The sequence below is a fragment of the Aristolochia californica genome, unplaced genomic scaffold (assembly GCF_029961685.1).
Source record: "Aristolochia californica isolate CCGP_79_NKW_82.1479 unplaced genomic scaffold, dmAriCali1.0.hap1 SCAF_14, whole genome shotgun sequence".
In the NCBI taxonomy this organism is placed as follows: domain Eukaryota; kingdom Viridiplantae; phylum Streptophyta; class Magnoliopsida; order Piperales; family Aristolochiaceae; genus Aristolochia; species Aristolochia californica.
The window spans coordinates 5,090,433-5,117,749 of record NW_027181815.1 but is presented as its reverse complement, the minus strand read 5'-3'; the positions used below and the strand labels follow the sequence as shown (position 1 = coordinate 5,117,749).

At 37.4% G+C, this 27,317-nt stretch overlaps 4 protein-coding genes across 5 annotated transcripts in view; 3 read left to right on the top strand and 1 right to left on the bottom strand.

Annotated features, from left to right (window-relative positions):
* LOC137950349 (rRNA biogenesis protein RRP5) overlaps positions 1-14,127 on the top strand; it is a 34,895-nt gene extending 20,768 nt beyond the window's left edge. Inside the window, exons 18-40 of one of the 2 annotated variants that reach the window (XM_068796757.1) lie at positions 253-359; positions 459-539; positions 619-693; positions 789-890; positions 1,012-1,180; positions 1,320-1,447; positions 1,554-1,637; positions 1,790-1,890; positions 4,744-4,897; positions 5,027-5,101; positions 5,236-5,332; positions 5,423-6,074; positions 6,186-6,246; positions 9,855-10,000; positions 10,076-10,259; positions 10,346-10,444; positions 11,428-11,801; positions 11,896-12,075; positions 12,690-12,786; positions 12,860-13,015; positions 13,104-13,334; positions 13,420-13,548; positions 13,751-14,127. In XM_068796757.1, coding sequence (XP_068652858.1) covers positions 253-359; positions 459-539; positions 619-693; positions 789-890; positions 1,012-1,180; positions 1,320-1,447; positions 1,554-1,637; positions 1,790-1,890; positions 4,744-4,897; positions 5,027-5,101; positions 5,236-5,332; positions 5,423-6,074; positions 6,186-6,246; positions 9,855-10,000; positions 10,076-10,259; positions 10,346-10,444; positions 11,428-11,801; positions 11,896-12,075; positions 12,690-12,786; positions 12,860-13,015; positions 13,104-13,334; positions 13,420-13,548; positions 13,751-13,849 — 3,581 coding nt within the window. In that variant the 3' untranslated portion in view covers positions 13,850-14,127. Of the gene's footprint in view, positions 1-252; positions 360-458; positions 540-618; positions 694-788; positions 891-1,011; positions 1,181-1,319; positions 1,448-1,553; positions 1,638-1,789; positions 1,891-4,743; positions 4,898-5,026; positions 5,102-5,184; positions 5,333-5,422; positions 6,075-6,185; positions 6,247-9,854; positions 10,001-10,075; positions 10,260-10,345; positions 10,445-11,427; positions 11,802-11,895; positions 12,076-12,689; positions 12,787-12,859; positions 13,016-13,103; positions 13,335-13,419; positions 13,549-13,750 lie in introns of both variants that reach the window. The other variant, XM_068796756.1, reaches the window with a different exon arrangement.
* Positions 14,128-14,815: 688 nt separating this feature from the next.
* On the top strand, positions 14,816-15,995 carry LOC137950350 (probable xyloglucan endotransglucosylase/hydrolase protein 23). The gene is made up of 3 exons (XM_068796758.1): positions 14,816-15,111; positions 15,224-15,417; positions 15,512-15,995. The coding sequence occupies exons 1-3, from the start codon at positions 14,824-14,826 to the stop codon at positions 15,888-15,890; spliced, it is 861 nt and encodes a 286-aa protein (XP_068652859.1). The 5' UTR covers positions 14,816-14,823; the 3' UTR covers positions 15,891-15,995.
* A 4,280-nt stretch (positions 15,996-20,275) lies between these two features.
* Positions 20,276-21,540, top strand: LOC137950918 (probable xyloglucan endotransglucosylase/hydrolase protein 23). Its single transcript, XM_068797580.1, has 3 exons — positions 20,276-20,585; positions 20,700-20,893; positions 20,988-21,540. The coding sequence occupies exons 1-3, from the start codon at positions 20,307-20,309 to the stop codon at positions 21,364-21,366; spliced, it is 852 nt and encodes a 283-aa protein (XP_068653681.1). The 5' UTR covers positions 20,276-20,306; the 3' UTR covers positions 21,367-21,540.
* A 1,226-nt stretch (positions 21,541-22,766) lies between these two features.
* On the bottom strand, positions 22,767-23,840 carry LOC137950283 (probable xyloglucan endotransglucosylase/hydrolase protein 23). The gene is made up of 3 exons (XM_068796674.1): positions 23,544-23,840; positions 23,274-23,467; positions 22,767-23,176 (listed from the first exon to the last, which is right to left on the bottom strand). Exons 1-3 carry the CDS (start codon positions 23,838-23,840, stop codon positions 22,768-22,770), a joined length of 900 nt encoding a protein of 299 aa, XP_068652775.1. The 3' UTR covers position 22,767.
* Positions 23,841-27,317: the final 3,477 nt, after the last annotated feature.

Genomic DNA, 27,317 nt, shown 5'->3' with positions numbered 1-27,317 from the left:
GTATTTGCTGTTTATTGCATTCTTGATGGTTCCCTTTCCACATCAATTCAGATTTTGTTTGATACTTGTGTTTATGATGAAGTTTTTCGAGTTACTTTGACTGTGATGGATCTTTTCTATCCAACGTGCTTACTAAATAATTTACTGACAGACCTTTATTTCTTCAACTTTGGTTTTCTTCTGTACCCATTTCTTTTTTCCATTTCAGTTTTGTTTTCGACCATGTTTCTAATTTTTTTCATTTTTCTGTAGATGTTGAGGGAGATAGTTTAATTCTTTCAGCTAAATACTCTCTTATAAACTCTGCTGACCAGCTTCCACATGAAGTTGAGCAAGTTCATCCTCATTCAGTGATCCATGTAAGGTCTTATTAGGAGTATATTGAACCTTGTGCACTATGCTAATGTTCTGGTAAAGGGTGATAATGGTCTTGAACATTTTTTGAATTGTTGAAACAGGGTTACATCTGCAATATGATTGAAAGTGGATACTTCATTCGCTTTCTGGGGCGCTTGACAGGATTTGCTCCCAAAGATAAAGTGATGATGATTTCATTTACCTCTCTCTCTCTCTCTCTCTCTCTCTCTCCAACTATAAAACTTTCTGATGTTGTTGCAGGCTGTAGATGACCAAAAAGCAGATGCTTCTGAAGCTTTTTACATTGGGCAATCTGTCCGAAGTCATGTTCTCAGTGTTAGTGGCAAAGCTTGTCTAAATATACTGTCTAGAGCTGCACCTACTATTATGTATCATTGCATGCCATTACTCAAGTTGGTCATTTTCTTCAGGTCGATGGTGAAAAAGGTCGGATAAAGCTTGCCCTGAAGCAATCATCTTGTTTCTCAACTGATGCATCATTTATTAATGGATACTTTGTTGTGGAGGAGAAGGTTATTATATTTTTTGTATTGCCATTGTATTCAAATATTTACTGTGGTAATATTGTGCTATCTTTCATTTTGAATCTTCTTATCTTTGTATGCGGCATTAACACCTTTCTGTAAGGTGCAGATTGCAAAGCTGAAAATATTAGACTCCAGCACTCCTGATTTGAGATGGGTTGAGAAATTCAAGGTTGGTAGTTTGGTTGAGGGAGAGATTCAGGAGATAAAAGAGTTTGGTGTTGTTGTCAGCTTCAAGGATCAGAGTGATGTCATAGGCTTTATCACACATTACCAGTGTAAGTCAGATTTGGTCATGCCTGTGTTAGTTATGTGTATCAGGTCAGCATGGGCTAATTATTTGTTTTCATGGCTAGTACTCTGATGCTGACATCTCTCCTCTATTTTTTTTCCCTCCTGACTGTGTCCTGTTATCAGTAAATGGGAAGGTGGGAACAGGGTCTATTGTTCAAGCTACGGTTCTTGATGTTTCAAAGTTGGAATGCATTGTGGATTTATCTCTAAAGCCAGAATTTGTCAGTGAAAGCAAAGATGCAAAGGGAAAGGTATCTTCTGAAGAAGCCTTTGTTTATTTGGTATTTGGCTTACTCCTTTATCATTTTAATTTGCATTACTTGTTGTGCTTCACTGTTTTTATCAAACTGTTTCCAGAAACGCAAGAGAGGAGCAATTGCTGGGTTAGAGGTGCACCAGACAGTCCATGCAACTGTGGAGATTGTGAAAGAGAATTATCTGGCAAGTGTTTTAATATGTCAAATATAGCGTACTATAGACTCCCACTTCAAAAAAAAGAAAAAAGAAAAAGCATGCTGTACACTCGGATTACTGTGTTCACTCATTCTGTTGTACTAGTTTTCTGAAAGGATGTTATTTCTCTGGCAAAACAGGTGCTTTCACTACCAGAGTATGGTCATGCCATAGGATATGCATCTCTTTATGACTATAACACTCAGAAACTTCCTCACAAACACTTTGTGAACGGCCAAAGGTGAACATCATTAATTGCAAATATGGTAGATTCTAAGAGTTTTTCTACTATTTGCCTTCTCTCTTATCCATAGTATGTGATAATTTTTTCTTCATTTGGGAAGTAGCATTATCTGTATCAATGTTATAAAAGCGATAATAGAAAAGAGAAAAAGGAGAAAGGAGAAGAGGGAAGTACAGGAAGGAGATGGATACGAGTGCCAAAGAGAGAAGAACACCGATTGCTGGAATTTGACCCTTCTCTGTATTTTATACTCACTTGAGTGAAAACAATACCAAATTATTATAATGCCCTCTTTATCTCCTTAAATTCAACTCATAATAAAATGAAAATAGAAACATTGTACTCTTAACGTTTTTTTTGATAAATGAAGACCAGTTTACTACCATCTTATGAAGGACTATACAATCATAGGAAATAACTAGAATACTCCTATATATATATTTTGTCACTCTCCCTCAAGCTGGAATATAAATATTAAATAAGTCTTCTGAGAGGTTTGATAAATATGCTCGGATTGAAGTACTTTGTTTCTACCCCTAATTTTCTGAATTGGGGCCCACACTATCTGACCAGACAATGATTTCTGTTTGACATCTATTATTGCTGTGGTGTTTTTGTTTTTATCATCTATGACTTGTCCTTGGAGGCTCAAAAAGCTTATAAGTGACACTGGAATCTTTTCCATAAATTCACTCCTTGGAAGAGCTTCCTATGCTTGATCCTTCCGTGGAAAAGATTCCAGTCACTTTTATTCTCAAACTAGAACCACATTGCCATAAGTGCAGCATATGCAAACCATTCTCCTCAGATAGAAACTTTTGTCTAGCCGTGACTCCTTTTCCTATTCAAACAAGCTGCTGTATTAAAGACCAGAAAGGACAAGCTCATACATAAGGGAGCAGAGGAAGTTGTCTCTATTTACTCTCTAGAACCAAGAATAAAAGAGAAACAAGGGAGATATGCCTGGCCAACCAAGAATGAAACCAGAAAACAAAAAGAAACTGACAGCTGCTGTAACCAGCATCCAAACAAGAAGCAGAACAAACAAGGTGACAAGCAGAATAAGGAGAAGTGGGTAACGTGGAGATCAAGACAAATGACACTAAGAGATAGAAATTAACTCAGGACTCCTTCGGCTCGTAAAATTCTAACACATACTGTTGCTCACTTTTGATGAAAAATAGAACACCAATATAACCATGGCAGCAGAGATTAAATTTGCCACATGAATTTGATGGAAAGAGATGACAGCACAACAACCGTAGCTCCAAATATTGAAACCTAATTACAGACATCCTCTATGAAGCTCTAGAAATCCAGGTATGTCAAAACAAGAAGATACAAAGACTGAAGCAGCATTGTTGAAACAAAGCCAACAAACAATATCAAACACCATAAATAGCGAGACAAGTGTCTAATCTTCCTAACAAAGTTTCGGTGCGACAACATTAAATTGCCTCAATGGAGAGTGGCAAATTTAGACAGAGTCAACCTGTCAAAACAGCAACACTATCAAACCAATAGGAACATGGCAGAGAAACACAACTGAAGCAGCACACGACACCCAAAACAGCAGATACATAATCAACAAACACTACCTCAAATGCAATATCGGTAGTAGTAGAGTGAGACATCACATGCTAAGATAGATTTGGATTTTTGCTGAAAGTCAAATGTGACAATTACCAAAACAGTACAAAAAATTTCTCTCAAAAGTTCATTAAACAACTGGTGACAACAAGCAGGATAATCAGACATACAGATTTCTGGGCATATGTTTTTCGAACCAGTTTATCAGCACCAAAAGAGAATATCAAGGGCATTAAGGAACAGGGACTTATCTGATCTTCACAAGCATAGCTTAACTCAGATGAGGAAAGGAAACCTTAGAAAGATAAGGGCTCTCAAATATAAAAAAAAAAACTAATCTTTTTTACATTCCCTTTTTTCTTTTCTTCTTCTTCTTCTTCTTCCCCTTCTTCTCCATCTTCTTCTGATTCTCCATGTCAGGACCATAGCTTTGATACCTTGTGAAAAAAAAAAAGAGTATTAGGGAGAGAAGTTGTGTGTGTGTGAGAGAGAGTCTCATGCATTCTTTTTAAAAAAATTATTACACTTAGAATCATACTTGAACTAAACTACCTATGTCCCAATTACACCCAAACATAACTTGCTAAACTAAACATAAAGAGACAATTAATACAGCTAGGAAACCTCTTCTACTCGTTCTCTTCTTTCCAACTTCTTTGAGTTTGATCTAATTGTGAGACTTGTTCTTCATGACCCTCGCCTTAGATTGTATGAAACTAGCTTATTTCACATGTCAGAGCGTAGTCCCACATTGGGTTGGGGTTGAAAAGATTATTTGCTTGTTAATTTTTTGGGAAGAAGCTTCCTTAGGCTATTATTGGAGGGATTATCCTAAAAGTAACATTTCTACATTTGTCTTCAGTTTTACATGGTTCTGGTCTTGGGTGATAATTTTCCAAGGCTCTGGCTGGGGAATTCTTTGACTCAATTTGTAACAAGTTATGGTGCATGACATTTCTTGCTGCAGCTTGAGTGTCAATGTTAATTCTTCCTTGAGTTCCCTCTTTCTACATTTGGTCTTCAGTTTTTACGAATTGTTTATTCTATTTCTGCCTTTAAAGCCACCAACTTGTTGATTATTTCTGAAAAAATATAAATCTCAAATTCATTTCCTACCATGTGCTGGTTTATGTCTCTCTTATGACACTTGCCTTCAACTGACACTAACACATGATGACAACAACTTTTTTTTGAGCATGGTATTTCTATTCTGCAATTATTTGCCTCCCTTTTTAATCTAATTATCTCTTCATTGGGTAGTGTTCTTGTTACTGTTGAAGATCTTCCAAGTCACTCACCTACTGGAAAACTTCTTCTTCTCCTCAAAACTTTAAGTGAGGTCGCAGACTCATCAAGTTCGAAAAGAGCAAAGAAAAAGTCTAGCTACCATGTGGGATCAGTTGTTCAGGCTGAGGTGAAATGATTTCAACAATTACTATGTTGAGTAGCTTTTGGATCGGTCGTTCATCTGGATAATGATGTCTTTTGTTGTTTTCTGGTTCTTTCTTTTTGTGTTCTTCCAAACCTCTTCCATTCTTTGCAGATCACACACGTAAAGCCACTTGAATTGTGGGTGAAGTTTGGCATTGGTTTTTATGGCAGAGTGCATATTACAGAGGTGATTTCTTTCATGTGCTGTTTATGTATTCATTATATATTTGTGAGTAATTATTTATAGTTTTAGTATTCATCCATGTTTAGGTTGCCGATGGTTTCATGGAAAAACCATTTACTGAATTGAAAGTTGGACAGATGCTTACAGCAAGGATAATTGCTAAGCGTCTTGATGTGGGGAAGACTAAGAAAAGAACTGAGTGGGAGCTATCCATAAAACCTTCCATGCTTGCAGGTATGTGGAAATTTTATTCTCATGGGAACTAAGTTTTGTCAACATAATCTGCTTAGTAAAGGTTTTAAGTAATCTTCCCAACTTTTTCAGAAACCGGGGAAACAGATAATTTGGCCATGGATGACCGTTTTAGGTTCTCAGTTGGAGAAGTTGTCAGTGGATATGTGAGGAAGGTGGATAGTGAATGGGTGTGGTTGATTGTATCTCGTAATGTTAGCGCTCATCTATTTCTGCTTGATAGTTCTTGTGAACCCAGTGAACTCCAAATGTTCCAGAAGAAGTTTTCTGTTGGCCAAGTTGTATCTGGTTATATTATGAGTATTAACCAGGAGAAAAGGCTTTTAAGGATAATGTTGTGCCCGCCATCAGCTCGACAGAACACACACCTTGAGGTTGAATCAGTAAAACTTGAAGCTTCAGGAACTACTGTTACAAATGATAACAAAAACCTTCATATCCTTCAAGGTGATTTGATTGGTGGCAGAATAAGTAAAATATTTCCTGGTGTGGGGGGATTGGTTGTGCAGATTGGGCCCCACCTTTATGGTAAGGTCCATTTCACTGAACTTAAGGACGGATGGGTGTCTGATCCTCTAGAAGGATATCATGAAGGGGACTTTGTAAAATGCAAGGTGCTTGAAATCAGTCGTTCATTTAAGGGTACGACACATGTTGAATTGTCCCTGCGAGCTGCTTTAGGAGAATTACAATTTACTACATCAGAAACACCTAGCAATGATATGTGAGTACTATTTGAGCATTTGTTGTTGTTTGTTAAGTATGCTGAGACGTATGTTGATGATCCACATTTGGCATATTTTTTACCGGTTTTTCATTGGTAAATGATTTCCAGGCATTCATATCATAAACGATATGAGGAGATCGAGGAGCTCCACCCTAGTATGGAAGTTCAGGTATAAAAAGCAAAACTGGATTGTTTTTTCTATGCTCCAGCTTATATGTTTTTAGTTGATCTTGTTCTCTGTTTTCTTAATGTGTCAGTGGAGAAATAATCATTATCCAGACTGTCTATTTGATCTTCAATAATTTGCATTTTAACTCCATCCTATATAGGAATCTGTTATTTATTGCTTTTTGCTTCATAGGTTGTAAAACTTGTTTGCTTTATTGGTTATTTAGTTTACTTCTTTACTAGTTTGGATTGACATTTTTCAGTGGGTTCTTTCTATCATTATGCTCTTTTGATGTGTGATCTGAGTGGCTCACCAAGTTGGCTATGGTGCTATGCTGATTCTTGGTGTTATTATCTGTTTAAGTGAGCTAAGGTGGAACGACTGTCAAGAGTAGCTAAATGATACGAGAGTCAAATATCTTAGCATTCTAAAAGTAGTGCAGTTCAGGAATCTCAATAATTGATCAGGTGTAATGTGGAAAACATGAAAAAGCTAAAATTTTGAATCACATTAGAAAAAAAGGACAAATCATGTTTTTTTCCAACAGTTGATAAACATTGTCCAGCTTGCACTATCACTAATGATGTCAAACTTGTGTATACTGCTGCTTAAATTGATAACTCTGTAAGTTGTCTTACTTATTCCTCTTCTAAATCAAAATTTTGGTCATGTTATAGCATAGACTGGTTTTTTATCTTAGCAACTTTATTTTACTCAATATACTTGTAATATACTTCCTTCTAGATAACAGAACTCTATTACTACTTCTTGCGACTTCAATCCTGAGAAGTGCCTTAGCTGTCTCAAATTTTTTATTCGAAAATTTTGTTTAAAACATAACTTAATATCTTCTGTTCCTTTCTCATCATTTTTTGAGACTATAATGTCATCAAGATATATAATCAGCACAACTACCTGGTGTCCCTTCTACCACAAGCATAGATTGACCTAAATGGTTCTTCTCAAAACCAAAATCCATAATTTCCTTGTTGAATTTGTCTAACCATACCCTCCAGTTTGGTCTCAGCTGTAAGGCGCCTTTTTCGGCCAATTTTCCCTTTATCTTCTTGTCCAACACAATCAGGTTGCTCTGTTTATACTTCCTCGGTGATGTTTCCATACGAAAAGGCACTGTTGACATTTTGAAGGAAGTCATCCAACTCAAAAGTCAAGCTTAGAATAAAAATGTCTCGCTCAAGTTCTGATACAATGTTGTGGATTACTTCAGTACCGATTAAGGATGATCCTCATTATTCTCACTCATTTGTGGGCCCTTTTTGTAGATAATTTTTGTGGGTTTCTCTGTAGATGGCTTTTGGGAGGCGGCCTGATATCATGAAGAGGCACATCCAACTCAAAATCTCAAGCTTAGTGTAGAGAGGTGTAGAGCATATAATTAGTAAAATGGCAATCTTTATTAACTGGCACAAATCAAAGTTCTAATAGAACTTAAGGCATTCGCAGGACATAGTTTCTTACATAGGTCTACGCATAGCCTTTGGCACTAGATGTACTCTTAATATCTCAATTGACCCAGTTAGGTGACAATAGTAAAGACCTGTTAACACCTGACAATTGCCCTACTTGATGAATGGTCACATGAGTCTCATGTATGCCTACAGAATGGAAAGCTTTCTCTTCTTCTTCCAATAGGTAGTTTACATACTGGCTAAATGTAGGATTGTCTGCATTTGCATGTTTTTTTTTTTAAAGGACCCTTTTCATTCCAAAGCCTGAGGGCGAAAGAAAACAATCAGGGGAGGGGGAGGGAGGGAGGCTTACTACAAGGGATGCTCTTGTCAGTGGAATTAGGATGCATCACCAAGAGAAGTAGACAACTAAAGTGAGGGTCACCTGCTTTTTTTTTTTTTTTTTTTTGAAAGATGAGAAATCTTATTAAACGAGGGACAAAAATGCGCAAAACAGCAACAAGCAAATAGAAACAGAAAAAAGATACAAAGCTGGCCAAATTAGTCCTTATAAACAACAGGATGTTGAAAAAGAGGTCACTCTTGGCCAAAGAATCAGCTAGAGTATTTGCTCAACAAAGGGCATGCTTCGAAACAAACTGTTGTGAGGAGGATAAGTCAGCAATCTGGAGGAAATGTCTGGCAAAACGCCATGGGCACTTTCCCATGCCATCCTCCCAAGTAGTAAACAGAGTCACTTTCTATTGTAAGAGGCTGTGAAAAGTATTGGGAATAAAGGATGAGCCCCTGAAGAATAACTTGCACCTCAGCTTCCATAGAATCAACAATCCCATGAGGATCAGGACAGATGAGGAGGATGTGACCCATCACAATTTCTAATCACTCCATGGATCCCCCTTCTCAAGCCAGGATTACCCTGTCAAAGTGTAATTTAAGAGAGCCCAGTGGAGGAAGTTTTTAGGCTGCTTTTGACTGCTGGTACAAGCATGCTTCCCCAGAGGAAAAGGGCTGCTCAACACCTTCCTCTTCTTCCAAGTGCATGTCTGCAGTAGTCCAATGCTGGCTCATCTCTGGTGTGTTGAATTTTTTCAACAGGAACCAGGGGAAGAATAAGGAAGAAACAAAATTGTCTAGAGATTCTTTTATTTATTTATTTATTATTTGTTTTTTGACAGAATTTGGCAAGAAACTGAATATGATTCTCACATAACTATGGAGTATTTCTTAAAAACATGACATCAGAATGTAAAGTCCTTGGAACATTGAGCACTTAATATCTTTTTTGAGTGTGAGAGTATCCTATGAAACATTTAATTTTTAAGGAGAATGTCAATTAAAAAAACCCAAATCTCTTGAAGTCTCTTGACTTCAGTCCTCTAGATTTGCTAATGCGATTGCAGGTTATCTTGCCAGAAAGGGTGTTAGCAATTAATGTCTTGTTGTGGCCGGTTTCTTCCTTTTTTAGTGCTTATTTTTTTTTTTGTTTTGGAATTTTTTGCCTTAGTTTTTCTTCTCTCTTTCTAATAAAATTCTCAGCATCCTAAAAACCCAGCCGATTGAATACAACATGTACATCCAAGAATGTGAGAAGGAAGTAGAAATAGAGAGATTTAGGACTAATCCCTTGCAATGGAGCTTTACATGTAGAAAACTCTCAGTTCTCTTCTATTTATTTGAAGGCATTATCAAATCTCAGAACATGTGAGCATTTCTCTGGGCCGGTCCACATTGAGGGAGACTTTGCGGTGATCATTGGATGATTCTCCTCTCCTTCTTCCCCTCCATGGCGACACTGGGATGTTTAATACTCTATTTTGGACATTCTCCCCCATATTGCCTGTATTTGGTCCCATGTTCCCAGATCTGCAAATTATTTTGCAGACTGTTGTACTGTTGTGCCAAGCAGGGGAACTCTCTCCATGCCCCTCTTGTAAGGGGGAGGTCTACCTAATTTTGTTTGTTGTTTCTGGTTTTAATGAATTCATCTCTTTCTCAAAAAAATAAAAATAAAAATAAAAAAATATCTCAGAACATAGATATTGAAACCAAACTGATTTCTTGTTTCTGCGTAGAAGGGATTGAACGCTAATGTTGTGCATAATATGTAGCCTATTCCTTCTGGTGTGATGGGTTATACCAACTCTTGTGTTACTAATGGAGAAATGTGATTTTTTGTAGGGTTATGTGAAGAATGTAATGCCCAAAGGATGTTTTATTATGCTTTCACGGAAAATTGAGGCCAGAATTCTTCTATCAAACTTGTCTGATGGTTTCATTGTAAATCTTGAACAAGAATTCCCTGTTGGAAAACTTGTAAAGGGAAAGTAAGTGTGTGAAACAAATTTTAGTTCAGCTGGAGTGTGGTTAGTTCCTTTTGTAACAATGTATTGGTCATGCAGAGTGCTATCTGTTGATCCTTTGTCTAAGAGAGTTGAAGTCACTCTGAAGAAAACCACTGCAGTCCGGGAGTCGAAGTTGCAACTTGGTGATTTATGTGACCTACATATAGGAGATGTTATCAGTGGCACCATTAGACGGGTTGAGTCATATGGCTTATTTATCACTATCGACCATACCAATGTGGTAATATGCTTATAAAGCTTACGTTCAGCAACTTTAAAAACAGAATCAGTTATGTGGCAACTCTGATGGTGTTATGCTTGTCCCAGGTTGGTTTATGCCATATTTCAGAGCTTTCTGACAACCAAATTGACCATATCGAAGTTAAATATAAAGCAGGAGAGAGAGTTGTTGCAAAAATCTTGAAGGTAAATCTTGTCATTTTTGTTTGTATGTTGCATTAGTTACCCACTTCACGGGTTAAATCTACAATTTTTTGATCTTTTTTTGGTTAAGATGATTCTGAATATTAAGACACGGGACCTACCTCCCTGCTCTGGTTGTAATGGGAGGCCCTCTTATTATGTAATCTTTCTCTTGTTTTATATATTAACACTTTTATAAAAAAAAAAAAAGATGATTCTGAATATTAAGACACTTTTAAACAGGGGCCATGAACAGGGAGATCTTGTTTTTAGGCAAGTAAATAATTTTTAGGTATGAAAAAGGATATTTTCAGAAAGAACTTTTCGAGCAGTTATTATCATTAAAAAATTATAAACATCATTCTCTCTAGTTAATTTGGATGTGACTTTTGGGCTTCATGATTTTGAGAAATAGAAGATGTCAGAGAGAAGTGGAAGAAGAATAAGAAGAAGAAGGCTCTGATAATATAGAGAAGAATAGAAGTAGGGAAAGAGAAAAAGAAGTGACAAGAGGGGAGGGAGTCTGGGTGGTGGAAAGAGGGAGTGGTGTCCCCTTTATTTGGTAGCATTTACTGGCTTTATTTTAATTATGGTAGAACTTAGGGTAGAACTTGAAATTATCTTTGGAAAAGTGTTCTTGTTATCAGAATTAGAATCTGGTTTATAGTTTTCCCTTTCAATAATGATCATAGCTGAGGACTAAAAATATGGAAAAAAGAAGAAATTCCTCATAGATAACAAGAATTTCCTCAAGTTGCGACCTGTCTCCTTCACTTCCAATATTTCCTTTTCTAGGTTTCTTAATTCTTCTTAATAGAGTGCAATAAGATTGGGTCTTTGGCTCAATGGTCACATGGGAGGATTTTTAGTGTGAAATCATGGGTTCAAGTTTCTCAAGGGTAAGGGGTTTCAACATTAAAAAAAAAGGTGCTGTAAGAATGAGGAAGGAACATTTAACTTAGTTGTATTTATCTTATGCTGTTCAGGTGGATGAGGAACGGCTGCGGGTTTCTCTTGGAATGAAGAATTCCTACATGGAAGATGATCCGTCTACTGCAAACCATGAACTGGATGAACCTTGTAAAGGAAATAATACCATTGATTCGGAGTGTGGTCCACTTCAGGCTTGTAACTTTGATAATGCTAGAGAGGCATCTTTTGACCAGAGGAATTCCAGTTTCCTGGTGCTTGCACAACTGGAATCAAGGGCATCTATTCCACCTCTTACAGTTCCTCTAGATGATCTGGAGGGTTCTGATTCTGAAAATGTAGTTACTCAGACAAGAGATGAGACCATTGAGAACAACAGCCGTTCTGAGAAGAATCTCAGGAAGCAGAAGAAAAAAGAAAAAGAAAAGAGGTGTTTCTTTTTGTTTTTTTTTTTTTTCCATAAATATTTTTTATTTTATTTTTCCTCGGAGACTTAGAAGGTTGACAAAGTTGACTATGTGCAGAGAGATGGAAATTCGAGCTGCTGAAGATAGATTGAAGGAGAAATATAATAAACCTGAGACAGCTGATGATTATGAAAAGTTGGTCAGAAGCTCACCAAATAATAGTTTTGTCTGGATTCAGTATATGGATTTTATGTTGTCTTTGGCTGATGTTGAGAGGGCTCGTTCAATTGCTGAAAGGTAGCACTACTGTCTTCCTTAGCCTTCACATCACGCCAATTACTATTGCATATAACATTTATTGGAGTGGGCCTGTCTGGGTCACTTCACCTTGATTGACACAGTTCTTCTTGATGCTTTATCTTGGTTTTGCAACTATTATCAGCATAAAAGAAACTGCAAGGTCCTACAAAGCTAGATATTCTTCTAAAAAATTCAGAGAGCTTTTTCAGCATGAGATCTGTGAGCAGCGAAATCATTCAGCTTCAGCTTCAATTTTCCTTTTTGCCCCTTAGTACCAGTGAAAGGATGATTATGCATTTTCTAAAAGTATCACACTCCCATTGGCTGGAATCTGGAATTACCATGTGATTCTCCATCATAATATGGGCTTACTTTTTCAATAGAGAATTTAAGTTACTGATGCCTTCTGGTTAGTGGTGTTAAAGGCTGTATGTCAAAGGTGAAAATATGGAATAAAAGATGGAAAATATTAAATTGGAATAGGATGCTTGATAGTGGAATGATTTTTCTTCAATAGGATTTCTTTGTTGCCATTCAACTTCTGTCTTTAATAATATTCTGTTTTTTCTCTTTGTTGATGTGTGGTTTTTTCTGTTTCTTTGTCCTCTAAGAGCTTTGACAACCATAAACTTCCGAGAAGAGGGTGAAAAGTTGAATATTTGGGTTGCATATTTGAACTTGGAAAAGATGCACGGAGATCCACCTGAGGTAGGTCATATACTTTTATTTACGTTTTACTGTGGTTCTATTAACTACGTTTCTAAAGTAAACCTACTTTCAGGAGGCTGTTGTTAAGATATTCCAGAGAGCTCTGCAGTATTGTGACCAAAAGAAGATACACTTGGCTCTTTTGGAGCTGTATCAACGGACTGAGCAACACAAGCTGGCTGATGAACTTTTGGAAAAAATGGTGAAGAAATTCAAGAACTCGTGCAAGGTATCAAATTTCCTCCAGCTCATGGATTCTTCTATTATTTTTGGAATATCAATTTGCAAAAACGTTTTGAGTGTTAATTTCCTTGTAGGTTTGGTTAAGGCGTGTGCAGAGCCTCTTGAAGCAAGAGAAAGATGGAGTTCAGTCAATTGTAAAGCGAGCTCTTCTTAGCCTTCCACGTCATAAGCATATCAAGTTCATCTCACACACTGCAATACTTGAATTCAGATGTGGTGTGCCTGACAGAGGGAGATCTATGTTTGAAGGGGTTCTGAAAGAATATCCTAAGAGAACAGATTTGTGGATAGTTTATCTTGATCAGGTAAAGCTTATATCATTCCATGCATACTGCTTTGTTGATTTCCTTTTCTTAAAAAAACTTTCACGTTAGTTTCTGTGCTTTACAGGAGATTTGCCAATTGAAGAAGAAAAAGCAGGTACATGATAAACAAGAGGTTCTGCAGGAAGATGGTGAGATAGTACGTGCCTTATTCGAGAGGGCAACTTGCTTAAGTCTTCCTCCCAAAAAGATGAAGGTACTGTGTTTGTGGATGAGTCATTCGATAGTTTTCTTCCTGTCCAGCTTGTCCAAAAAATGAAAAAAAAAGGAAAAAGAAAATTGAAAATCGCCAAATATATATATATATTTTAAAATTTCTTTAACTGTCTGGGAGGAATATTAATGCTTTCTATGATAGTGTACATGTACATGTTAACCGTTGGAACATTGCCCTGCAGGCTATATTTAAGAAGTTCCTCGAGTTTGAAAAATCTTTCGGAGATGAAGAGCGGGTAGAATTTGTCAAGAAGAAGGCACTTGAGTACGTCGAAGGTTGATTTATTGGTGGCCTTGATTCGTTTACATAGGAAAAATGTGTTAAACACTATCCAATTCTTATTGGAAGCAGACACTATTTAGTCTGGGATTGCTGCGACGAGGATCTACGAGGCGGCTGAGCAATTGCCATGGGGAGAATGTGTAAATTGTAGTAATGAAATATCGGTTATATGGCCTAAAATAATGTGATAGGTCGTAATTTTGAGACTAGTTCAGTTTTGCAATCCCTTTTGTGCTATTTATCCTATTTTATTTATCTAATCATTTCTTTGTTGTTCCTTACAGATGAACTTTTAAGGGGTTGGGTTGTCAACTGACCCTATAAAAAAATATTATAAGAAATCATCTTTAAAATAATCAACCAATAGATTATAAATGACCAATGTAACAAGCCTACGATATGTGTTGCTATCACCAAATTACGGCCTCGCAAAATATGCAAAAGTGGATCGGCTACTAACATTCCAGGTTCAAAGTGATAAAGAATAGCAAATGAATAAAAAAATTAATGGGTTTAATTAGTTAAGGGAGCGCGTTATCCATTTTTCGTAGCCTACCTCAATGCAAGATAAAATGTTGAGTCAACCGACTTTAGTATGCCTGCATGGTCCAAACTACAGGTAGTATAGAAAGGTTTGTAAAAGCAACGAGAAGCACTGTTGAAAATTTCAGCCACTCTGGTCCAGACGTCCAGTCAAAGAAAGAGCCAGGCTCTTTCGTCCCTGCGCGTGGAGTCGGTATCTTTCAATTACTTCGGCAATTGGAAGAACACTTACTATCTGTCGCCAGCTGAAAGTCGGAAAAACTAATTTTATAAGAGAGCTGTCGCCAACTCAGACGCGCAGTACGGAAAAACGTGATGAAGTGGTTGGTAATCCTGCCTCTATTATATAAGGAACTCTTCCTTCTAATATTTTCATCAGGTATCCAGTTCCACGTCATCTTCAGCATTCATCTCTTTCTCCCATCAGTCATGGCTTTCCTTTCCTCGAATGCCTCTAGTCTTTTGCTGGCTTTGGTATTTGCCGTATTTGCCGGCTCTTTGATGGCTGCCTCTGCTGGCAATCTCTACTCTGACTTCGACATCACCTGGGGTGATGGCAGAGGAAAGATACAAAACAACGGAGAATTGCTTACCCTGTCTCTCGACAAGGCCTCTGGCTCCGGGTTTCAGTCCAAGAATGAGTATCTCTTCGGGAAGATTGATATGCAGTTGAAGCTTGTCCCTGGCAATTCTGCAGGCACTGTGACCGCCTACTATGTAAGTATTTGCATGCCTCTGTTTCTTTCAGTTCAGCTAAGAGTTAAAGCATTTATTTTCTTCGAAAATGTCATAAAAATGAATTCTTAAAATTTTGGTTCAAATATGGCAGCTTTCGTCTAAAGGGTCGACATGGGATGAGATTGATTTCGAATTCCTAGGTAATAAAAGTGGGCAACCTTACACCCTCCACACCAATGTGTTTGCGCAAGGAAAGGGAAACAGGGAGCAACAGTTCCATCTCTGGTTCGATCCCACCGAAGACTTCCATACTTACTCTATCTTGTGGAACGGCCAGCGCATCATGTAAGCCTCCTTCCAATTTCTTTATCATTACTTAGTCACATTAACCTTAAGTTTCTGGCATTTATTTTTATATTCTTTTGCTTCTCTGCAACAGCTTCTCAGTCGACGGAACTCCCATCAGGGCATTCAAAAACGCAGAGTCGATTGGCGTCCCCTTCCCCAAGAACCAACCCATGAGGATTTACTCCAGCTTGTGGAACGCAGACGACTGGGCAACACAGGGTGGGCGTGTGAAAACAGACTGGAGTAAAGCACCCTTCACAGCCTCCTACAGAAATTTCCAAGCCAATGCATGCGTCAGGTCTTCAGGGACCTCTTCTTGTGACTCCAGAAGCTCCTGGTTGATGGAAGATCTGGATGAGACGAACCAGAACAAATTGAAATGGGTGCAGGAAAACTATATGATCTACAACTACTGCACTGATTCCAAGCGTTTCCCACAGGGCCTACCTCCTGAATGCCAGCTATCTTAAGGACAATCGACACTATCTACGAATACTACGATATACATATTTGAGTGTATATAGTATTGCATTCATTTGTTGATTTTTTGGTTTTTACCTCGAATTCAATTAATATATTCGCATTCTTTTATTATTTTGTTGCTCTTTTGACCTCTCCTCGATTATGTTAGAACTACGCTTTCCGATTGAGAGGGAGTATACATGGGTGCTAATGATCGATATACAAAGTTTAAAGTTCCTTTTCTTTCATTTGTGTGGCTTGCGTTAAAACCCGGGCTCTCTTTCCACTAAAATTCTGTGAAAGTATTAATCCAGGATAGGTAAAAAATTCCTTTAAGTAGAAACAAAGGATAAGGTTATTTTCATTGGTCACATCATAACGTTAAGTACATAATATAATAAGTAGAATAGTTTATCTTGATTCTAGTAGATCAACATAGTATTGTATCAACAACTTGTTGTGGAGATGGTGGTACAATAGGATCCACATGTGGTGGACGTTGTTGTTGTTGTTGTTCTGATCCATCTCATAATGAAGTTTAACAACGTGATCTACTAAGTCTTTATGGCGCCTTGAGCATTGTACAAGGACGCGTTGCAGGAGTAACCCATTACCTTATGGGTAAAATTTACCTAACATGGGTAGTTTTTTTAGCAAGAATTATTGCATTAGGATATAACAAGATATGGTAGTTATTGGACGTGATCCCTAAGTTCCATAAGTTGATGAGTATCATTAATAACTATCAGTCAACATCTTGATGTGGGAATCAAATAAAAAACTAGAATTTCCTCAAAAATCAAGTTTCAAGGTTAATCACTCCTAACCACAACAGTCTTGACAAATATGATATTTTTTTATTCCACAATTCTACTGGTATGGGATGAATAATAAAATCTATATCTTTTAGACTTTTTAGTGTAACCAATGAAGTATGCACTAATAGTCTTAGGATCTAACTTTCTTTATCGAATATTATAAACCCTAACTTCAACTAAACAACCCTAAACACATATAAGTTTTAAAATCTATTTCTAACTTTTCCATAACTTAAATGGTGTTTTAGTGACCACCTTGATAGGAACTCACTTTAATATATATGCTACAATTTTAGGACCTAGGGCCACAATGACAAAGAATGTTTGGAGTTGCTAAGCATACTCATCACTATATCCATTAAAATTTTATTTCTTCTTTCTGCTACACCATTTTAAAATGGCAAGCCAACAATAGTGCATTGTGCAATAATACCTTGTTTTTGAAGAAAATAAACAAATGAACGACGAGTTTGTCGAATCCCTATTTACCTACCATAGTACTCACCACCTCTATTAGATGTTACAATTTTATTTGTTTACCATATTGCTTATTTACCTTTACTTTAAAAAAATTAAAAAATCCAATGTTTTGTTCTTGTTATGAAGAAAGTAAAGATGCATGAATCGTGAGTAATCATCAATAAAAGTGAAAAAATACTTTTAACTATCAAAGCTTACATAAGGACAACAAACATCTAAGTATATGGTTCCTAATATCTTAGAACTCTTCATGGCACCTCTTTTTTGTAGTGTTTATCTACTTTCTTTTTATACAATCCACACAAGAATAAAAACTAGTAAAGTCAAGAGTCTCAAAGACTTATCATTTATCAAAATTTTCATTATATCAATGGAGATGTGTCCCAATCTTCAATGTCACAACATAGAGGATTTTTCATTTACCACCATGCACAGTCATAAAACTGTGGGATACAAGGTTTTGCAAATAGATTTGAAATAAGTCATAAATTTAATTTACGAGAGGTGGTTAAGATAAAAAATTGTTTGATAGTAACTTCCTTGATGGGTGGAAGTAACTGATTGTACATTATCTTTTATAGAATCCAGTACTGTAACGGTCAATTTGTATCATACTCATTCAGGTAGACTGTTCTAAGTTTACAAAAGATAATTTTTGACTTAAGGGTGCAATGATTTCTCCAAGTATTATGGCTTCAAGTAAGTACATTTCCGTTGTATTTATTTTGTAATCATAAAATTGGATTTCATCTCCTGGCTCAAGAGCTTTCACCGTTGATACAAGTTGGGGGCCTTCACATAGGAATGGGGAAGAGGGGAAGGGGTAACCTCTAAAGGGAAGGAAACAAAATTTTGACCAAGCCATGAGATGTCCTTGATGATTTGTTGAACTATTTTTACTTGTAAAGTAAAAGTTATCATGTGTATAATTCTAGTGACACCCAATGTTTAATTAGGGTGGACAAATTATATCAAGATTTTGTTTGATCACTAAATTTGAATTCAGCGACCACACTTAAAATTAGGTATGTGGATATGAATAATGAAGGATGAAGATCTTATAAATTTTTGCAATGATCATGATTATGTCAAAGGCTTGGGGTTGCTATCAACATCCTAGACACATGTTGTCATGAATTCAAACTAATTATAGTAGTTCATGGGCTTTATTTGATATTTCTCATATAGTTTCACTAGTATGTCATTTGTATATGATATCTCTAGTATAGTTTTACTAGTCTGAACCTTGTGTGATGCACGAAAAGAAAAAGTAAAAAAACTAAAAAATATATATCATGAGAGATATTATATCAGGGTGGGCACCCATTAGATCAGGTTGGGTTTCTAAACACTCAACTCAACCCCAAAAACTTCTAATCCCAACCTTGAAGAAAACTAAGGGTTGAAAAACTAATCACATTCTCACTTTGTTTCCCTTTTCCTCGTCTCCTTCTCAGCCTCATGGGTTTAGGACCTAACTTCCACCCTAAACCCAAGCTCTAAACCCTACTTGGAAAAGAAAAAACAAAAAACAATAACTAGAGGTAGACAACCAACCCCGACAAGCATCTTTCCCTTTTCCTTCCACCCCATTCTCGTCCAAAAACTCAACTCTAACTTGGGGTGGCATCGAACCGAGCTTGTTTGCAAGTGGCTAGAGCTCAACTCAGTTCAATTCGATTTATTTGGATCTCAAACCAAGTTCGAGATCTAGATCAGACTCGTTTAAGTTAACAAGTCGAGCTTGACCGAACCATGGTTCAATTCGAAAGCTCGCGATCCGGCTTGTTAGCTTAATGTGGGCTCAAGCAGGGAGACGGGAGGTGCGTCTTCGACTCTTCAAGTTCGAGACTTCTTTGTCTTTAGTTTTTTATTTCACCTTTCTTATTTTCATTCTTCTTCTTCCCTTTCTTACTCTCAGTCTCCGATTTCTTCCTCCCCTTGTTTGCCTTCGCCGATCCATATCACTGCCGACCCCCTCCTACAACTTTCTCTCCCTCTTCTCTGTCTCTATCTCTCATTCTCCCCTCCCGACGCTTTTGCCGTCACCCGTTGTCCTCATCGTTCACTCCGCACAACCCCCCCGATGCCTTATCCCGTAGCATGCAAACTCTCACATATGATAACTGAAGAAAAAACGAAAATGAGCATGCGATTAAATCATCCAGAACATTTTTTCTTAAACTTTTTCTGTTTCGATGATCTAGTTTTTCAGTCCTTGAATTGGAACAATTTGATTGAGTACAAATGAACAAAACTAGCGTTGTTTTTTAAATAAATATTTTAGTATTTAATTATTGAATAAATTTTATACATAATTATTAAGGTTTTATGAATAATTTTATGCACAATGTATAGATAATTTTATGCAAGATTAATATATAGACTTTATGCCTAATTTTAAGTGGAGGTCATGTCCAATTTTATGTAAAATGTATGTATAATTTTATATACAATTTATTTGACATGTAATTTATACAAAGTTTTAAATATAGGTTGGAACTCAAACTTGGCTCGAGCTCAAATTCGATTACAATTTTAGGCTCGAGGGTAAGCTCGGCTTCAACTCGAGTTCAAAATATTTAAATCATCCCGGCTCTAACATAAGCAGGTTCGGGCTCGGGCTTGGACTCCTGGGCCACTTGTTAAACTAATGAGATGGCTCGTGAGCTTTCTAACCGAACCATGGTCCGATCAAACTCAACTTGTTAAATTAAACGAGCCAGATCTTGAATTCGATTTGAAATCTAGATAAACAGAATTGAACGATTGATGCCACCCGGTGTTTATAATAGCACTGTTGAAAATTTCAATTACTCTGGTCCGGACGTTTGACCTAAAGTTGTAGGCAGGGGTGCTGAGTCGGTGGCCAGCCAAGAAAGAGCTAGGTCCTTTCGTCCTGCGCGTGGCGTCTTGGAAGAACACTCACAATCCGTCGCCAGCTGAAAGTCGGAAAAACTACTTTTAAAAGAGAGCTGTCGCCAACTCAGACGCGCAGTACGGAAAAAGGCGATGAAGTGGTTGGTACTCCTGCCTCGATTATATAAGGAACTCTTCCTTCTAATATTTTCATCAGGTATCCAGTTCCGCGTCATCTTCAGCATTCATCTCTTTCTCCCATCAGTCATGGCTTTCCCTTCCTCGAATGCCTCTAGTCTTTTGCTGGCTTTGGTATTTGCCGGTTCTTTGATAGCTGCCTCTGCTGGCAATCTCTACTCTGACTTCGACATCACCTGGGGAGATGGCAGAGGAAAGATACTAAACAACGGAGAATTGCTTACCCTGTCTCTCGACAAGGCCTCTGGTTCGGGGTTTCAGTCCAAGAATGAGTATCTCTTCGGGAAGATTGATATGCAGTTGAAGCTTGTCCCTGGCAATTCTGCAGGCACTGTGACCGCCTACTATGTAAGTGCTTGCCTTTTTCTCTTTCTTTCGCTTCAGCCAGTATTTTCCTGATAAAAATGTCATTTGAAGTTGCCATAATCCTGAAGTCTTATGATACCCGTCCCAATGTGGCAGCTTTCGTCCAAAGGATCAACATGGGATGAAATCGATTTCGAATTCCTGGGCAATCAAAGTGGGCAACCTTACACCCTCCACACCAATGTGTTTGGGCAAGGCAAGGGAAACAGGGAGCAGCAGTTCCATCTCTGGTTCGATCCCACCGAAGACTTCCATACTTATTCAATCTTGTGGAACGCGCAGCGCATCATGTAAGCCGTCTTCCAATTTCTTTATCATTACTTAGTCACATTAACCTTAAATTTCTGGCATTTATTCTTATATTCTTTTGCTTCTCTGCAACAGCTTCTCAGTCGATGGAACTCCCATCAGGGAATTCAAAAACGCAGAGTCGATTGGCGTCCCATTCCCCAAGAACCAACCCATGAGGATTTACTCCAGCTTGTGGAACGCAGACGACTGGGCGACACAGGGTGGGCGCGTGAAAACAGATTGGAGTAACGCACCCTTCACCGCCTCCTACAGAAACTTCAATGCCAATGCTTGCGTCAGGTCTTCAGGGGCCTCTTCTTGCGATCCAAAAAGTTCCTGGTTGATGGAAGAACTGGACGAGACGAACCAAAACAAGCTTAAATGGGTGCAAGAAAACTACATGATCTATAACTACTGCACTGACACCAAGCGCTTCCCTCAAGGTCTTCCTCCCGAGTGCCAGCTATCTTAAAGAGAAGGGACATCACATCATCTGCCATCGGCATCTGTTGATGTATACAACAATTCTCATTTTCGATTGTTTCGCATTGGAGTTTTGTCCAATTTATTTAGTCAGATTCTATATTCATTTTGCTTCTGTCAAATTTAACCAGCAATAAAATTGCGAAAGACAAATCAGAGAGAAGTTATGGGTTCCAGTGATCTCTTTCATTAAACTAATGACTGGTGACTTGTTTTCTTAATCTTTATTAAAAAAAAAAACAATTTCCGGTTGCTGTTAGAACACAATATCGTTCATACAAAGCAGGGTACAAATCGTTAGATTGCTTTCACAACTTTGCTTTTAAAAATATTCAATAATTGATTTTACTTTCTAGGGATCTATAGTGAGGCCGACCGGAGTTATGACAAAGCCCAAAAAACCAGTTAGGAATGAACATTTCCGGAGATTTACATAAAGTTGTTCCTTTTGAAGCATGTATAAAAAAAGGAACAACCAAAGCAACGCACCAAAGGGGGAAAAAAAAGGGTAAACGAGAGTAAGGAAAGCGATGATAGGAGAACTACTACCTATAAAAGGTATGGGGAACTAAAGGAAGAGAAAGTAACCACCACCTTAATAAGAAGAAGATTTGTAATGATGTTAATGAAATAATTGAACAAATTTGACCAAGAATTTTTTTTTTTTTGGGTGACCATAATTTTTTGAAGTTAACTATGTGAAATATATACAACTAAGTAACAAAAACACAAAACTTAAAAATAACATTGATGTAAGATATTGTATATCTTGAATCAACACATCATAGAGTGATTAAGTTGGACTAAAACTCTCTGATTAGAAGACACATTTGGCTAAAAAACTCAGATTTTAGGAGAAAAGGAAACTTAATTCGCGTCAATGCATGGAGAGATGAAAGGAGAAAAAAATAGGAAAAAAGAAAGATTTTTGGTAATACTGACTTTTGGTATTTTTTATATGAATATCTCCCAAAATATAGCCCAGAATTACAAATGGTTTGTTGATCAAGAAACTAGACTCAAAGATATTTAATTTTAAATCTAATTTGACATAAATAGATTTGTTCTTGAATATTTTATGACTAATTGATTCTCTTTGTTTTGTATCTTGACATTTTATGACTCCAATATGATTTTATCTCCTTAAATATAGATCAGATTGACATGAAGTTTTTTTAGAAACTAGACTTTGATATCTTTCGTCTAAGTATAATTTATCTCAATAAAATATATTTATTTTTAGAGAAATAATCTCATATATTTGATACTCTGTAATCTAGTGGAACTAAGGATTTTTTTTTCTTTGGCCAGCATGACTATTGACACCTGTGGAATTTATATCTCCCTCTAAAAACGTTAGATTGAGAAAATTGATAGTTCTTGGTAGAGTCTAAGGAAATGGGTTATGCTTACATTCCCTTGGCAAACCCGAAGGGAAGCGCTTCACATCCTTGCAGTAGTCGTAAACCATATAATGCTTCCGAACCCATCTCAGCATCTTTTGTCTCCTCAAATCCATCTCTTCAGCTAGCCATTCATTCGCGCGGGAAGAAGAAGACTTGGATGCGCAAGAAGATCCGCCAGAAGGAGACCATATACAGGCTTTGGCCTTGAAGTTCCTATAGTAAGCTGTAAAAGGTGCTTTCGTCCAATCCGTCTTAATCAGCCCACCACGCGTTGCCCAGTCGTCTGCATTCCACAAGCTGGAATACAGCCTCATCGGTTGGTTGTTGGGGAAGGGTACGCCAAGGGATTCCAGGTTCTTGAAGACCCGAATGGCGATTCCGTCCACGGAGAAGCTGAGACGAGAAAGAAAAAGAACGGGAAACGTCCGAAATTTAAACAACATAGGAGGATCATAGAAAGGCGAAGAGAGACACTCATGGAGTTTCTTACATTATGTGTTTCGGATTCCAGAGCATGGAGTATGTGTGAAAAGCTTTAGTTGGGTCAAACCAGAGATAGAATTGCTGCTCCCTATTGCCTCTTCCTTGCGTGAAGATATTTGTTTGAAGGATGTAAGGATGCCCGCTTAGGTTGCCCAGGAACTCGAAGTCAACCTCATCCCACATCGAACCAGGTGACTTAAGCTGCAAAATATCATACTTCAATGTAAAGAATTCCGTTACTTCTTTCTGTTCTAATATAGAAAGAATAAAAACATACATAATAAGCAGTAACCGTTCCAGCGGAGTTGCCTTGTACGAGCTTCAGCTGCATATGAATATGACCAAAAAGATACTCATTTTTGGACTGAAACCCAGAGCCAGAGGCCTTGTCCAGGGAGAGGCTGAGCACCTTTCCATTTCTTAGTATCTTGGCTCGGCCGTCGCCCCACGTGATGTCAAAATCCCGGTAAAAATTAGTAGCAGATACATCGGCAGCAAGAAAGGAAGTTAGTACTAGTACTATGACCGGATATTTTAACATGGTAACATGAGCCACGGAAAGAGGAGACAGCATTTTTGAAGTTTGATTTTGCGAGAGAAAACCAGAATGAGAGAGAGAGAGAGAGAGAGAGAGAGAGAGAGAGAGAGAGAGAGGAGAGGACAGTGTTTGAGTTGTGGGGTGAGAGAGAGGAGAGTGTCTTGTGTGTTTAAAATAGAGCGTGGAGAGGGAAAGGGGAGGAAATATCCGTGAAGTGGAGCGGCGTAGGCGCGCTTACCTCATCGAATTGTACGTTTTGGCAGTCTTATTTTTTGGGTTTGATCAGATAATTTGATAAAAATTTATGAGACTGTTTATATCCTTCCGATTTGAGCCATCTATGTATCTTATGTGATAATTTCGTGGTGATGTCCATCGTTGGTCAAGGGCTCTAAAGTAGGATTCGGCTAAAGCTTTCTTAAAGGCGGCTAAACAGATTTTACAGGCAATAATCCCCCGCAGAAACGTCCTCTTCTGGGGGAGAACGCAGTCGACTGAAAGCTGGAAGAATCACTTGCAGGAGACGACCACTGGTGGGACTCTCCCATTCTATTAATTTTCTGCTAAATGCTTTACTTGGATCCACAAATTCATGCATTACATTAGATTTATTTGTGTTAATGACGCATGTGAATTTGCTCGTGCAATGGCTCCACCTTTCAGAAGAACGCAAGAGTTGTTTATTATGGATTAAGCTGGTAACGATATTAGCAAATAGCTCATTCCACATTACGAGTCTTAATTAATTAAGTAAAGAGACGCGGTTGAAATTCTTTTTTCAAACTAAACCTCTCATGCATGAAGCAAACTCCCTTAAATGCGTTACCTATGTAAAGATTTCATAATCATAACCAAACAACAAAGAAGTCTCTTTCATGAAGATCAAATGAATTCCTGAGTACAACCTCAATATTTTCCAGATTTCATCAAATGAAATCAACAATGCAAGAATGCAGGTTTTCTAGAAGAACTTCATTGAGTATCATTTTTTTTTTGTACCAAAACAGATAATTTCTAAGTTTCTTTCCATGAGAAATCAATAAAAAATTCAGTTGTAGAGCATGAAAAATAACCAAACACCACTCCATAAAACTAGGGGTGACGTCGAATCGAGCTGAGCCCGAACCCGCCTATGTTCGAGCCAGACTTGATTTAAATCTTTCAAACTCGAGCTCGAGCCGAGTTTGAGCTCCAACCTACATTTAAAACTTTGCATAAAACACATGTTAAATAAATTATATATAAAATTACGGCATGACCTCTACTTAAAATTGGGCATAACCTCTGTATATTAATCCTGCATAAAATTATATATACATTGTGCATAAAATTATTCATAAAAGTTGCATAATTATACATAAATTTTATTCAATAATTAAACTAAATTTTTTTTTTTTTGAAAAACAACGCTAGTTTTGTCCATTTGTACTCAATTAGATCGTTATGATTCAAGGACAAAAAAACCAGATCATCGAGACAGAAAAAGTTTTAAAAAAATGGTTTTAGATGACTTAATTGCATGCCTCTTTTTCATTTTTTCTTCAGAGCATGTTATGATAGTATTTATAATGAAAAAATTCACATGTGTAAAACTCGCACGTGCAAGTTCACACGGTGTGGGACGGGCCGTTAGGGAGGGGGAGTTTTGTGTGCCGCCAACGATGGTGGTTGAGCAAAGCGGACGACCAGCGATGGCAGGCTGCAATGGGGCGATGAGGACGTCAGGCAACAGTGACAGTGACAATAGAAGTGTCGGGGAGGGGGGAATGAGAGACAGAGACAGAGAAGAGGGAGAGAAAGTTGTGATAGGGACTCGACAGTGATAAATCGGCGACGATAGACGGGGGGAGGAAGAAATTAATTTTTCGGGATTAAGGGGAGGAAGAAATTGGCAGGACGTCTTCGGCGGAGGCAGGAGAATGAAAGATAGGGGGAGGAATGAACTCGAATAGACCTCCCAGTTCCCACCTCCACGCTCGAGCCCTCCTTAAGTTAACAAACCAGCTCGCGAGTTTTCAAAAAATGAGTTGGGATTGTTGGGAAATCATTACCAGGGAAAAGTACATTCCACCAAATAGAAAAGTTTCTAGGGTGTTGACGCGAAAATAGTTGTCGACGGAGATTAATTCCACTACAATATATGAGTTTGTTTGGCAAAATCTTTTTCTCTACAAAATACTTTCTCCATTTTATGAAAATAATTCCGTTGAAAACTGCTTATCATCGACATAAATAATTTTGCAAGTAAAAATATCACTATCAAATCTGAATTTTCTTGTTATATGAAGAAGAAAAACTAAGAAAAGAATTGCTTATATATATCTTTCAAGATCATCTAGAAATACATTTCAACCATCAGAAAGTTTAGTAAAAAATGAATATAAAATTCGAATTTAAATAATGGATAGATTGTTTAGACTGGCTTAAATACAAAAATCATCCCATCTTTGCTTGGAACATTGCAATGTTTATTTATATATTATATTTAAAAAATTATATATATAAATTCAACATAAATTTTTTTATTGTTTTAATTAGATGTTAATTTCATTAATATATGTAGATTGTTACAACAAATTGTCCTACGTTCCACATAATTTTATAATTTATTACTTATCATTTTTACTATGTGGACTAACTTGAAACTTGTCCTCATTCTGACATCATCCTCATTTTCACTAATAAATATAAGATCAAAATATTGAGATAAAGAGTAAGTTTCTTGTTAGAATTATGATTTCAAATAGATAATTTATAAAATAAAATTACCATGATATTAGAGGCATGGGGCCCACTTCTAGATGTTGTCATTGGATGTTCAGTACAGGGAATAATGGCCAGCACATCCCCCTGTAGAGGTAGATTAAATGGGTGCATTGACTTAGTGGACACATCCCTTGGGACTAAGGAGATATGTCTCTCTTGAGGGGATGTATCCCTCCTGAGAGGATGTATCTCTTCTAAGAGGATGTGTCCTTATGAAAAGTCATTAGTGCACCATTTGAAAATCTATATAAACCTCCATGGTCTTACAAGTGAGGCTAAGGCTATTTGCACACCGAGTCTGGCTGAACGGAAGCAAGCTTATCACTTGTAAACGAAGTATAAAAGATTATCTTGTGCACTTCAAGTTCTGTTTATATTGTTCAAGATGAAAGGTACGCTCTCTTTATTCTTCTTATTTCAATTCTATGATATATGTATGGTTGTCATGATAATGGAATTATGGAGGATTTAAGATCTATTTTATATGATGTTTATATTATTATGAGACATCAAGTCTAACATTTCTAAAATGCCCGGCTATGCTAATTTTCCAATTTGTACCTGCAACAGCTGGTAGAAGCTGCTCAACGACGCAGGTCCACCATTTACCAAAGGTTGCGACTTGTGAAAGTCGGTGTGTAAGTGGGTGCGCAGGTGCCAAAATGAAATCAAGAAAGAGCCCACGACTCGACCATGAATAACCCCCCGCCCATGGCCACCGGCACCAATTACAGTTTGGCAAAATCT

Excerpts from the sequence above, each read along its gene's own strand:
- LOC137950350 (XM_068796758.1), top strand. The coding sequence starts at position 14,824 with ATGGCTTTCCTTTCCTCGAATGCCTCTAGTCTTTTGCTGGCTTTGGTA. Across the intron at positions 15,112-15,223 it reads GCACTGTGACCGCCTACTAT|CTTTCGTCTAAAGGGTCGAC; the intron begins GTAAGTATTTGC and ends CAAATATGGCAG. Across the intron at positions 15,418-15,511 it reads TGGAACGGCCAGCGCATCAT|CTTCTCAGTCGACGGAACTC; the intron begins GTAAGCCTCCTT and ends TCTCTGCAACAG.
- LOC137950918 (XM_068797580.1), top strand. The coding sequence starts at position 20,307 with ATGGCTTTCCCTTCCTCGAATGCCTCTAGTCTTTTGCTGGCTTTGGTA. Across the intron at positions 20,586-20,699 it reads GCACTGTGACCGCCTACTAT|CTTTCGTCCAAAGGATCAAC; the intron begins GTAAGTGCTTGC and ends CCAATGTGGCAG. Across the intron at positions 20,894-20,987 it reads TGGAACGCGCAGCGCATCAT|CTTCTCAGTCGATGGAACTC; the intron begins GTAAGCCGTCTT and ends TCTCTGCAACAG.
- LOC137950283 (XM_068796674.1), bottom strand. The coding sequence starts at position 23,840 with ATGCTGTCTCCTCTTTCCGTGGCTCATGTTACCATGTTAAAATATCCG. Across the intron at positions 23,468-23,543 it reads GAACGGTTACTGCTTATTAT|CTTAAGTCACCTGGTTCGAT; the intron begins GTATGTTTTTAT and ends GATATTTTGCAG. Across the intron at positions 23,177-23,273 it reads TGGAATCCGAAACACATAAT|CTTCTCCGTGGACGGAATCG; the intron begins GTAAGAAACTCC and ends TTCTCGTCTCAG.